We start from the raw sequence: 13,921 nt of genomic DNA, 5'->3' as shown, positions 1-13,921 counted from the left end.
CCAGAGCACTGTACAGTTTTAGCAAGATGTCCTTTGTGTTGTACTCTACGGTTTTGGCTAAAAGGTTTCGCATTGTAATTGCTTAGTTGATTACTGTTCTGTAATGACTGGACATGCTAAAAGCCAGGTCTACCAATATCCCCAATATTGTTCAACTTCGCCCTTGGTTTCAATGTCACTGGGCCAAAACCATGGAATTCCCTACCACTGCGGGAACACCATCACCACAAGGACTGCAGCGGTTCAAGAAGGCAGTCCACCAACACCTTTTCAGGGCAACTAGGGACGGGCAATAAATGTGGCCTTGTCAGCATCTCCCATATCCAGAGCAAGAACCCACTCATTGAATATGCAGGTCACCCACTTTTTCCACGGTGTGCAATACTTATTTATATTGAAGTTCATCTGTCAATATATTGTTGCAGTATTCTTCTCTACCTATATAATGGGATGTCCACTTTTCATTTATATTTCTGCCTATTAACTTGTTATATTTATTGCTACACAATTCAAGAAAATTAAACCCACAAATATCAATTAACATTGAGCTGAAGAACCTTATTTACCTCTGGACTGTGTTTGTCCCGACCCATCAGTTCAAGCACCTCCTCCACAAGGTCCTGCTTGTTACTGTGACCAAGTTGCTTAATGTCTGTGTGAAAGACAAACAAAACACAAAGATCTCAACCTTCACTTAAGAGTTGGAAATTTAATTTTCTCAATTCCTCCAATGGTCAAACAGGCTGCACTAACCTTTCCAGATGTGTGGAATCAGCTGCAACTGGTTCTCAGTGTCCAATGCCTGCAGCAGATCCTTCATACCTTGCACATTGGGATAGTAGAGCTGTGAAAATGTTGGCTCTTTATTATTTTCTCCAATGAAATGTTTGCTGTATTTCCATTAAATAAATGCAACACTCATTTAAAAAATAAAATAAAAGCAGAAAATGCTGGAAATACTTGGGTCAAGCAGCTTCAGAAAAGGTAACTTACTATTTGAGGAGCGTATCCTCTTCCAGAACTAGAAACTGGAATATAAATGATCCCCTCGAACAATACGGGTACTATTATGGCTCCTCTTCCGATCTCCTTTGAACCATGCCCTCAAGACTGAACACCAAGTCTTAACATTTTACCCCCCCCCCACCCTGTCCAATTTCTGTGGTTTTTATCCTCACACTGCCTGTTTCTACCCCCTCCCAGAGGTTTATAAACAGGATTATCCCAGCTGGCCCATCAGGCCCATCTCCTCTTAACCCCAATCTTGCTCCCTTTGTCCAGTTTCTACCCAGATGACTTTCCTGAGTCTCCTAATCACTTGGACGACCCTGATGAAAAATCCTGCTGAAAGCACTAACCTACCTTTTCTCTTTCAGATGCTGATCAATTAGACGTATGTTCCTAACATTTTCTGGTTTCAATACCAGCAATCATGTTTTTAAAAAAAAGCAAAAAATTTCAACTTTATCTTCAGAACCAAGAATCAGCACTTCAGCTGGCTATTGACTTGGAGTTGTTATTTTAACTTTATTAAGAATGCTGCAAAACAGACATACCGATGGAATAAGGGCTTTGTACCACTTGAGAACCACGTCAATGCTCTCCATCATGCACAGGACGCTAAAGAACCTCCCACTGAGAATGAAAAACAGAAACTAATCAGAATATTAATGCTCATTAATGTTTATTACCACCAACAATAGCTTGCATTTATATAGTGCCATTAAGGTAGTAAAACGTCCCAAGGCGCATCACAGGAGCATTAACAAAACAGCTTTAAGAAAACAGCTCAAAGGTAGTAATCTCAGGATTGCTACCAGTGCCACGTGCTAGTCAGAGTAGAAGTAGAAGGATATTTCAGATGAATACGTGGCTAGAGGAATGGTGCAGGGGGGAGGGATTCAAATTCCTGGGACATTGGAACCGGTTCTAGGGGAGGTGGGACCAGTTCAAACCGGACGGTTTGCACCTGGGCAGGGCCGGGACTGATGTCCTGGGGGGGGGGGGGGGGGGGGGGGGGGGGAGTGTTTGCTAGTGCTCTGGGGGAGGGTTTAAACTAAAATGGCAGGGGGTTGGGAACCTGAGCAAGGGGACAGAGGAAAGGGAAACAAGGATAAAAGCAAAAGATAGGAAGGAGAAAAACAAAAGTGGCAGTCAGAGAAATCAACGGTTTAAATCAAACATGGCCACAGTAAATAATAATTCTAATAGGTGTAAGAGCGTTAAAAAAAACAAGCCTGAAGGCTGTGTGTCTTAATGCGAGGAGCATTCGTAATAAGGTGGATGAATTAGCTGCGCAAATAGAAGTAAACAAATATGATTTGATTGTGATTACAGAAACATGGCTCCAGGGTGGCCAAGGCTGGGAACTCAACATCCAGGGGTATTCAATATTCAGGAAAGACAGGCAAAAAGGAAAGGGAGGTGGGGTAGCATTGCTGGTTAAAGAAGGGATTAACACAATTGTAAGGAAGGATATTAGCTCTGATGATGTGGAATCTATATGGGTAGAACTGAGAAATACCAAGGGGCAGAAAACATTAGTGGGAGTGGTATATAGACCTCCAAACAGTAATGCAGAGGTTGGGGATGGCATTAAAAAGGGAAATTAGAGAAGCGTGCAATAAGGGCACAACAGTCATCATGGGTGACTTTAATCTACATATAGATTGGGCTAACCAAATTAGTAACAATACTGTGGAGGAGGAACTCCTGGAGTGTTTAAGGGATGGTTTCCTGGACCAATATGTCGGGGAACCAACCAGAGATCAGGCCATCTTAGACTGGGTATTATGTAACTAGAAAAGGATTAATTAGCAATCTTGTTGTACGAGGCTCCTTGGGTCGGAGCAATCATAATATGATCGAATTCTTCATTAAGATGGAGAATGAAGTAGTCGACTCAGAGACTAGGGTCCTGAATTTAAATAAAGGAAACTACGATGGTCTGAGGCGTGAGTTGGGTAGGATTGATTGGGGAATGGCACTCAAAGGGTTGACGGTGGATAGGCAATGGCAAACATTCAAAGACCGCATGGATGAACTACAGAATTTGTTCATCCCAGTTTGGCATAAAAATAAAACAAAAAAAGTGACTCAACTGTGGCTAACAAGGGAAATTAGGGATAGTATAAGATCCAAGGAGAGGACATATAAATTGGCCAGAAAAAGCAGCAAACTTGAGGATTGGGAGCAGTTTAGGATTCAACAAAGGAGGACAAAGGGATTAATTAAGAAAGGGAAAATAGAATATGAGAGTAAGCTTGCAGGGAACATAAAAACTGACTGTAAAAGCTTTTATAGATATGTGAAGAGAAAAAGATTGGTGAAGTCAAGCGTAGGTCCCTTAGAGTCAGAATCAGGGGAATTTATAATGGGGAACAAAGAAATGGCAGACCAATTAAATACATATTTTGGTTCTGTCTTCACAAAAGGAGGACACAAATAACCTCCCAGAGATGTCAGGGAACATAGGGTCTGATGAAAGGGAGGAACTGAAAGATGTCAGTATTTGTAGGGAAATGGATGGGATTGAAGGCCGATAAATCCCCAGGGCCTGATAATCTACATCCTAGGGTACTTAAGGAAGTGGCCCTAGAAATAGTTGATGCTTTGCTGATCATCTTCCAGCATTCGATGGAATCTGGAACAGCATCCATGGATTGGAGGGTAGCTAATGTTACCCCACTATTCAAAAAAGGTGGTAAAGAGAAAACAGGGAATTACAGACCGGTAAGCCTGACATCAGTAGTGGGGAAAATATTAGAGTCCATTATGAAAGATGTAATAGCAGAGCACTTGGAAAACAGTGACAGGATCGGACAAAGTCAACATGGATTTACAAAAGGTAAATCGTGCTTGACTAATCTACTGGAATTTTTTGAGGATGTAACTGGTAAAATAGATACGGGAGAACTAGTGGATGTGGTGTATTTGGACTTTCAGAAGGCTTTCGATAAGGTCCCGCATAAGAGATTAGCGTGTAAAGTTAAGGCACATGGGATTGGGGGCAAGGTATTGTCTTGAATAGAGAACTGGTTGGCAGACAGAAAGCAGAGAGTTGGAATAAACGGGTCATTTTCCAAGTGGCAGGCAGTGACTAGTGGGGTATCGCAGGGATCGGTCCTTGGGCCCTAGCTATTCACAATATAGGTGCACTATCCCTTATCCGAAACCCTTGGGACCAGATGTTTTTTGGAATTCGGAATTTTTCGGATTTCAGAATGGTATTCAGAATCAGTGTGTAACACCCTAGCGGGGGTCTGGGCAGCACCCCGTAAGCAAACACATTAATATTTCTGCAGCGAACCTTATGAATATTCACACTGAGTGGGATAAATAAAGACTATAAATAGTATTACAGTTTATATGTACAGTAATAATTTGGTAAATTAAATACTGGGATAAATACTCTAGTTACGCTCCACGAAAAAACTTTCGGTTTTCAGAGGTTTTCGGAAGTGCGGATAAGGGATAGTCTACCTGTATATATTAATGATCTAGACAAGGGAACTAGATGTAATATCTCCAAATTTGCAGACGACACTGTAGTGTCCGTGTGTTGATAAAGACACTGAAGACAGGAGTTGGTTCATAGGTATTTACTAAGCAAAGTCTGGGGGGGGGGGGGGGGGGGTTCTAACAGATATACACAATATACAGGCTTATATAGCCCGAGTGGCAATTACCGGCATTACAGCACACCTGGGGCTCTTAAAGGCACATACACTACAATTCCTCCCCTTTTAGCTAACTAGTACATCATATTTTAAGTAATTATTAATTACATGTTATATGCAAAATAATATACATTGCTGTAGTTAATTAATTATAAGTTAGTCTCTCAGGAGGCTTCCTGACTCGGTCCGGATAACACCTCGGGGGTGTAGTAGGTTCTTCTGGCAAGGCTGATTCGGCTTGAATGCCAGTGTCGGGTTCATCGGGTTCCAGTATCACCGGATCGGAGGTAGATATGGGTATCTCTACTTCATCGTTAGATGTATAGAGTTGTGGTGTAGGTTGTCCCTTTTCGGATGACTTTATGATTTGGTCAGCATGGCGCCTTATTATGCTTTCTCCGATGTCCACCGTATACATCAGTGGTCCTAGTCATGTGCAGATAGTTCCAGGCTGCCATTTCTCGGTACGGTAGTCCCGGGCCAAAACTTGTTGACCTATCTGGAAGGTTCTAGTTGGCCTTTCATTCATGCCTTGAAACTGCCGGTTCTCCACGTCCCTTCTGATGTTGGGCTTGACCAAATCCAGCCGGCATCTTAGGTTTCTATTGAAGAACAGCATGGCGGGAGTTTGGTTGGTAACCATATGTGTTGCATTCCTGTATGCGAATAAGAAGTTATCCACCTTATGCTGAAGTTTTATGTCTTCATTACCCATGGCCTTTATGGCCTTCTTGAAGGTCTGGACAAACCTTTCAGCCAATCCATTGGTGGCGGGATGGTATGGGGCGGACGTGTAGTGCTTAACCCCATTGTTTTTTTTAAGAACTTTCTGAATTCTTCGGACACAAATTGCGGTCCATTATCAGAACATATCTGTTCCGGCAGCCCATTCCTGGCGAATATGGTCCTTAATACTGTGATGGTTTTTTCCGTGGTGGTGGAGGACATATTTATTACCTCAGGCCACTTGGAGTGTGCATCAACCGCGATTAAGAACATTGAGTCCATAAATGGACCAGCAAAGTCGATGTGCACCCTTTGCCAGGGAGATGAGGGCCACTCCCATGGATGTAGAGGGGCTTGTGGTGGAGCGTTTTGGACCTTCTGGCATCCTAGGCAGCTCTTGGTCATTTCTTCGATGTCTCCATCGATACCTGGCCACCATACAAACGCCCTAGCTAGGTTCTTCATTTTCACTCCACCCAGATGCCCCTCGTGAAGCTCCTTTAGCACTTTATCCTGGCATTTGGGTGGAATCACCACTCTGGATCCACACATCAAGGTTCCTCGGCACACTGACAGCTGTTCTCTTCTTTGCGAGAATGCTGGCAACAGTGGTTCGCCATGTGCTGGCCATCCCTTCACTGTTAAATCGTAGACCCGTGAGAGAGAGTCGGGTCATTTCTTGTCTCCCTTTCAACGGCAGAATTTGTCACTGGTAGACATTCCACTATGGTAGAGTGGAACATCTCTACTGGGTCTACTGTAGGTGCCTCTTCTACCGTTGGCAACGGTAGGCGCGATAAACCGTCAGCATTCCCATGCTGTTTTGACCCTTTGTATTCTATGTTGTATTGGTGTGCCCCTAGAAAAAGGGACCACCTCTGTAGCCTTTGCGCTGTCATAATGGGAACACCTTTTTTAGGGTTGAATATGGAGATGAGGGGTTGATGGTCAGTCAACAAGGTAAATTTTTGTCCGTGTAGGTAATGGTTGAACTTCTTCATTCCCCATACCAGGCTGAGTGCTTCCCTGTCGATTTGGGCAGTTACGCTCAGCTGAGTTTAATGAGCGTGACGCAAAAGCTATCGGCCGTTCTGAGCCATCAGGGAATTTATGGGATAATACTGCTCCTATGCCGTAAGGGGATGCATCGCACGCCAGTCTGATTGGCAGTGATGGGTTGTAATGAGCCAAAACTTCTTCGGATGTGATTAAGTCTTTGAATTTATGGAAGGCACGTTTACAGTCTTCGTTCCATTTCCAAATTACTCCTGTTTGTAGCAGTTCATTAAGAGGGTGTAGAAGAGTTGATAAGTTCGGTAAAAATTTATGATAGTAATTTATTAATCCCAGGAACGACCTTAATTGTGAAACATTTTCAGGTGCTGGGGCTTTTGTAACCGCTTCAATTTTTTCAGGTGACTTATGCAACCCTTCATTATTAATTATCTGGTCACAATATATCTGATTTTGGAAAAATTCGCACTTGGGGGGCGATTCGCTCGTAGGCCCCGTTCTTTTAGCCTAGTGAGCACCTGCTCCAAATTGGCAAGGTGCTCGTTGTCGTTTTCTCCTGTTACAAGGATGTCGTCTAGGTAGCATTGAGTCCCCGGAATCCCTTGCAGGACTTGCTCCATAGCTCTTTGCCAGATAGCTGGAGCTGATGCTACTCCAAAAACCAGTCGATTGTACTGGTACAGGCCTTTGTGTGTGTTTATCGTGAGATACTTTTTAAGAAGCCTCCTCAACCTCCATCTGTAGATATGCCTGTACCAAGTCAATTTTGGTGAAACGTTTCCCTCCGGATAGTGAGGCGAAAATATCTTCTATCCTCAGAAGAGGACACTGTACTGTGTGAAGGACCGGGTTTACAGTCACCTTGAAGTCACCACAGATGCGAATTTTTCTCTGTTCTTCAGATTTATCTTTATTCAATGCTTTTTTCATGACTGGAACGATGGGTGTTGCCCATTCGCTCCAATCTATTTTGGATAATACGCCTGCTTTTTCTAAATTCTCCAGCTCTGCCTCGACTGCTGGACGAATTGCGTATGGCACCGGTCTTGCCTTAAAAAACTTAGGAATTGCTGCATCTTCCACTTTTATTGAGGCGGTGATGCCTTTCAAGGTTCCTAGTTTCTCTTGAAACACTTCTTTGGCGTTGGCCAAGATGTCTTTTAATCGTTCAGGTATGATGTCATCATTGTTTTTTTCCTTACTGGTCACCATCAGTGCCTGAATGGAGTGCCAGTCTAAACGTATCTTCCTGATCCATTCACGTCCCAACAATGGTGGACCACCATCTTGTAGAATGTATAAATACAACTTTTGTATTTCTTTGCCGTTGTATACAACAGGCACCCTTATTTTTCCTTTGGGGTATACTTTCTGCCCCGTATAGGTTTTCAAGATAATGGATGTGTCTTTTAGAGGTATATGCGAAAATAGCCTCTTGTAATCCCGTCGATTTATTACGGTTAGAGCTGATCCTGTATCTAGCTCCATTTTAACTGGGGACCCTGCTATTGTGAGGGTAACCCAAATGGTTTGGTAATCATCTTTGGCAAGTACATTATGTAATTTGAGACAGCTTAGTCTCTTGTTTTCGAAGTCGCTATCGCTCTTTTGATCTTCGGAGCTACTGTCCGTCATCACTTGTACCTTCCTGTACTTTTCTTTATTGATTTTTTTTTTTTTCTGTCAGTGGATTTATTTTGTCCAGATCGGCATACCCGTGCAATGTGTCCAATCTTTCCGCATTGCCTGCATGCTTTGTCCTTGAACCAGCAGTCCCTCTGGTTATGGGTGGACCTGCCGCAGCGATAACATCTTTCGAAACCGTGTGTCATTTCATGGGTGCCGAAGTCCTGTGTCTTTTGTTGTATCTCTGCAGCTCCTTTTGCTGCTGCTTCGTATGATACAGCCATACTGAAAGCTTTGTCCAATGTTAAATCTTTTTCAGAAAGCAGTCTTTGTGTTCCTTCACTTAAGAGGCCGCAAACGAATTTGTCTCGAAGATAATCTGATAGTCCTGCCCCGAATTGGCAGCACTTTGATAGCTTTCTTAATTCGGTTAGGTAATCAGCGTTACTTTCATTCTTGTGTTGATTTCTCTTGAAGAACTTGAATCGTTCCGCTATCAGCAGCGGTGTTGGGTTTAAGTGCTCCTGCAGGGTATCAACAATTTCTTTAAAATTCTTGTCCTTTGGTTTGGCTGGAGTGATTAAATTTCATAACAGCCCGTATGTCTTTGCGCCCATTAAGTTCAGAAGTACTGAAGCTTTTTTTTCATCTTCTATTCCATTTGCAGTGCAATATACCTCTACTCTTTCCACGTATGTGGTCCAATCCTCTATTTCGCTATCAAAAGCATCAATATTACCAGACTTAGGCATTTCAGAAAAGATATGGCGCTTCCCGCACTTTTCTTTTCTGTAGCAAAGATATGGCGCTTCCCGCGCTTTCCTGCCGCTGCTGCCGATAACAACGCTGTTTACTGCGGTTTCCGTTCTTTTTAAAAAAAAATTTACTGTTGGAGACTTGTTCCCGCCGGAGGTCTGAACGCTGACCTGCTTGCCGCGCCGGCCGTCTCCCGAGTGCTCCCTCCCAGTCCATTATTGCTTGCCTCCGATTTTGCTGCCTGTCTCAGCTGTAGAGCCAGCCGCTGGAGCCCCAGCCTGACGCCCAGGAAGGATTAGCGCAGTACCTGCCACCAGCTTGGCCAGCTGGTGAAACCACAGCTTCTCTCACTTCCTTGAGTCTTCTGGACGCCCGAGGAATCGATGTCCTTGAGGTGCTGCCGAATTGCAGGTAAGTCCGTTTCCACTTCGTCGCCACTGTCGTGTCCGTGTGTTGATAAAGACACTGAAGACAGGAGTTGGTTCATAGGTATTTACTAAGCAAAGTCTGGGGGGGGGGGGTTCTAACGGATATACACAATATACAGGCTTATATAGCCCGAGTGGCAATTACCGGCATTACAGCACACCTGGGGCTCTTAAAGGCACATACACCACAGACACAAAGCTGGGTGGGCGTGTGTGCTGTGGAGGATGCGGAGAAACTCCAGGATGATTTGGACAGGTTGGGTGATTGGGCAAAAGCATGGCAGATGCAATATAACGTGGATAAATGCGAGGTTATCCACTTTGGTGGCAAAAACAGGAAGGCAGATTATTATCTGAATGGCAGTAGATTGGGAGAAGGGAAAGTGCAACGAGACCTGGGTGTCCTTGTGCACCAGTCGCTGAAGGTAAGCATGCAGGTGCAGCAGGCGGTTAAGAAGGCAAATGGCATGTTGGCCTTCGTAGCGAGAGGGTTTGAGTACAGGAACAAGGATGTCTTGCTGCAGTTATACAGGGCCTTGGTGAGACCACATCTTGAGTAGTGTTTGCAGTTTTGGTCGCCTTATCTGAGGAAGGATGTTCTTGCCATGGAAGGAGTTCCGCGAAGATTCACCAGGCTGATACCTGGGATGGTAGGAATGACGTATGAGGAGAGATTGGGTCAATTGGGCTTGTACTCGCTGGAGTTTAGAAGAATGAGAGGGGATCTCATTGAAACTTATAAAATTCTGACAGGACTGGACAGACTAGATGCAGGAAGGATGTTCCCGATGGTCGGGGAGTCCAGAACCAGGGATCACAGTCTAAGGATAAGGGGTAGGCCATTTAGGACAGAAATGAGGAGGAATTTCTTCACCCAGAGTGGTGAACCTGTGGAATTCTCTACCACAGAAGGCAGTAGAGGCCAATACATTAAATATATTCAAGAAGGAGTTGGATATATTTCTTAAGGCTAAAGGGATCAAGGGGTATGGGGAGAAAGCAGGGACAGGGTACTGAATTTGGATGATCAGCCATGATCGCATTGAATGGCGGAGCAGGCTCGAGGGGCTGAATGGCCTACTCCTGCTCCTATCTTCTATGTTTCTATGTTAACAGAATATCGACCACTCGATCGCCAAACTCCAATGCAAAAAAAAAAGCTGCAATTCTGTCTGTGCGCTTGGTGCAACTAAAATTTTAAAATTCTCCAAATTAACAATGTACAAAATTCCCAAATAACTCTCAATGTGAAACTTTCGGTTCCTAATTTTAAATTGGGCTCCAAAATTAAATTAACCTTGTGGGGGTTTCTTCTGATGCCCAAAATCCTTTCCTTTTCTCTGCACTTCAATTCTGGCTTCTTGCACATCCCCGATTTCCTTCGCTCCACCATTGGCGGTCATGCCTTCAGTCGCCTAGGCTACAAGCTCTGGAATTCCCTACACCTCTCTCCTCCTTTAAGACGCTCCTTAGAACTTGCTTCTTTGACCAAGCTTTTGGTCACCGGTCCTAATCGCTCCTTCTGTGGCTCTGTCAGAATTTTGTTTTATAATGCCCGTGAAGCACCGCGGGACATTTTACTACGTTAAAGGCGCTATATAAATGCAAGTTGTTGTTTTACAGTCAACCAAATTCACTCAAGATTTATCTGTTACTTTTCCAAGAAGTTTCACAACAATTCTCTGCACAACATCCCAATTTAAAGCAATTCCCACTAATCATCCCCCTCAGATTCAGGATTTCTTCACTTCAATTTCACTTCCCAACATAAAACACCCCCACAAGGTATTTAACATTCACTTCTTCAGAATATCCTCCATTCGACTGTAAAAACACTCTTAATTAGATTTAAACTCAAGGAGCAGGATGGCCGAACTCAAGTTTTGCTAGTTTAATTTTTATTTTAAACTGTGCACCCCAGTTGCACAGATATACCAGGTAAGGTAGTGGAGGGGTTCTATTACTAGACTAGCAATCCAGTGGGCTGGACTAATAAATCCAGAGAAATGTATAGAGTTCAAATCCCACATGGGCAGCCTGAGAATTTGAATTCAATTAAAAAAAAGTGACCATGAAGCTGTCAGATTGTCATAAAAATCCAAGTGGTTCACTAATGTCCTTTAGGGAAGGAAACCTGCCAGCCTTACCCGGTTTGGCCTGTGTCTCTCTTCAGTCCCACACTAATGTGGTGGACTCTGAAGTGGCCAAACAAGACATTCAGTTGTCCAATCACCTTCCCAGGGAAGCTGGAGATTGGCAACAGCCACATCCTTGAGTGAGTAAAAAAAAAAAAATTGGTACATCCTGACATTGATGGTAGAACCAAGATCATCCATACCAATACGGCACTGGTTTGCAGGGTTACCTGGAGCCAAGGGGGAGGGATCCCAGGCTCCAATAATTGGCCTACTGCTCCACGTTTCACCGGTGACCTGGGCTTGACTGGTCAATCATCATCATCAGAGCCTGCGGTCCAGGTATCAGATTACCAAGTCTACAAGCTCTTAATATCAGGTAAACAAATGTCAAACGCTCTTACTAATAAATACTTTGCTGATAAGAATCGCCCAATAATATCCAGTTGTTTCCAGTTTCAAGAATCTTGTGTAAGCTGTACGCCAATTCAAGATCTTTCAATTCCAAACACTGCAAGGAGGGAAACAAGACAAAGAAAAATGTTAAACTTGAATGTGTCAAGACTTTGCAGCATTTAAATCTACCTCACTGATCGCAGAATTTCTGCTACACCATTTTGTAAACTAAGGAATTTGAAAAAGTAGCTTACACACAACGATCATCCTATCATTTGTTGCATTTTCAAATTGGACAACTATACAGATCTATCCACCTTACTGCCCACCTTCCCTCCCACCCCCGATCAGTTCCAACTCCACTGACCCTTTACTACTTGCCGAGTGAGAAATTGATCCAATCTACCGTTAAATACATCAGCTAAACCAATACATACAGTGGCAGTGTTCCAGAGGTCACCTCCAAACATGAAATAATTCTTAATTTTAGAATGACATCCTCTCCTATTCCAGATTTGTACAAACTTTCTTCAAAGAAGTGGCTGCAGAGATAGTGGATGCATTGGTTGCAATATACCAAAATTCCCTGGACTCTGGAGAGGTCCCAACGGATTGGAAAACCGCAAATGTAACACCCCTATTTAAGAAAGGAGGGAGACAGAAAGCAGGAAACTATAGACTAGTTAGCCTAACATCTGTCATTGGGAAAGTGCTGGAGTCCTTCATTAAGGAAGCAGTAATTAGGGCATTTGGAAAATCACAATGCAGTCAAGCAGAGTCAGCATGGTTTTATGAAAGGGAAATTATGTTTAACAAATTTTCTGGAGTTCTTTGAGGCGGTAACGAGCAGGGTGGACAAAGGTGAACCAGTGGATGTGGTGTACTTGGATTTCCAGAAGGCATTCGATAAGGTGCCACATAAAAGGTTACTGCATAAGATAAGAGCTCACGGAATTAGGGGTAATATATCAGCATGGATGGATAGAGAATTGGCTAACTAACAGAAAGCAGAGAGTCGGGATAAATGGGTAATTTTCCGGTTGGCAAACGGTAACTAGTGGGGTGCCACAAGGATCGGTGCTGGGGCCTCAACTATTTACAATCTACATTAATGACTTGGACGAAGGGACCGAGTGTAATGTAGCCAAGTTTGCGGATGATACAAAGATGGGTGGGAAAGCAAGTTGCGCAGAGGACTCAAAGAATCTGCAAAGGGATATAGACAGGCTAAGTGAGTGGGCAAACATTTGGCAGATGGAGTATAATGTGGGAAAGTGCGAGGTTATCCGCTGGCAGGAAAAATAAAAAAGCAAACTATTATTTAAATAGAGAGAGATTACAAAATGCTATAGTTCAGAGGGACCTGGGGGTCCTTGTGCATGAAACACAAATAGTTAGCATGCAGGTACAGCAAGTAATCAAAAAGGCAAATGGAATGTTGGCCTTTATTTCAAGGGGGTTCGAGTATAAAAGCAGGGAAGTCCTGCTACAACTGTACAGGATATTGGTGAGACCACACCTTGAGTATTGCGGACAGTTTTGGCCTCCTTATTTAAGGAAGGATATACTTGCATTGGAGGCAGTTCAGAGACGATTCACTCGGTTGATTCCTGAGATGAGGGGGTTGCCTTATGAGGAAAGGTTGAGCAGGCTGGGCCTATACTCATTGGAATTTAGAAGAATGAGAGGTGATCTTATTGAAACATATAATAATATACTGAGGGGGCTTGACAAGGTAGATGCAGAGAGGATGTTTCCCCTCGTGGGGAAATCTAGAACTCGGGGGCATAGTTTCAGAATAAAGGGTCGCCCTTTTAGAACGGAGATGAGGAGGAATTTCTTCTCTCAGAGGGTCGTAAATCTGTGGAATTCTCTGCCCCAGAGAGCTGTGGAGGCTGGGTCATTGAATACATTTAAAGTGGAGATAGACAGATTTTTGCAAGATAAGGGAGTGAAGGATTATGGGGAGCGGGCTGGGAAGTGGCTTTGAGCCCAAGATCAGCCATGATCTTATTGAATGGCGGAGCAGGATCGAGGGGCCAAATGGCCTATTCCTGCTCCTATTTCTTATGTTCCTCCACGTCAACAGCTTCCCTCATTTTACAGTCTAAATCATCTTTTTCCAATGAATAGATATAGCTTCCTCAGCTGCTTTGTAACT

At 43.6% G+C, this 13,921-nt stretch overlaps 1 protein-coding gene across 1 annotated transcript in view; it reads right to left on the bottom strand.

The window, feature by feature from the left end:
- The window catches only part of ptcd3 (pentatricopeptide repeat domain 3), a 48,781-nt gene that overhangs the window by 4,485 nt on the left and 30,375 nt on the right, over positions 1-13,921 (bottom strand). Inside the window, exons 17-20 of the mRNA XM_085975490.1 lie at positions 11,769-11,875; positions 1,557-1,635; positions 754-844; positions 567-652 (exon numbers count right to left, since the gene is read on the bottom strand). Coding sequence (XP_085831616.1) covers positions 567-652; positions 754-844; positions 1,557-1,635; positions 11,769-11,875 — 363 coding nt within the window. The remainder of the gene's footprint in view (positions 1-566; positions 653-753; positions 845-1,556; positions 1,636-11,768; positions 11,876-13,921) is intronic.

The sequence above is a fragment of the Somniosus microcephalus genome, chromosome 2 (genome assembly GCF_052327205.1).
Source record: "Somniosus microcephalus isolate GS21.2 chromosome 2, FLI_Smic_1.0, whole genome shotgun sequence".
Lineage (NCBI taxonomy): Eukaryota > Metazoa > Chordata > Chondrichthyes > Squaliformes > Somniosidae > Somniosus > Somniosus microcephalus.
Note: the sequence above shows the minus strand (reverse complement) of the source record. Positions and strands in the feature narration are given on the sequence as shown.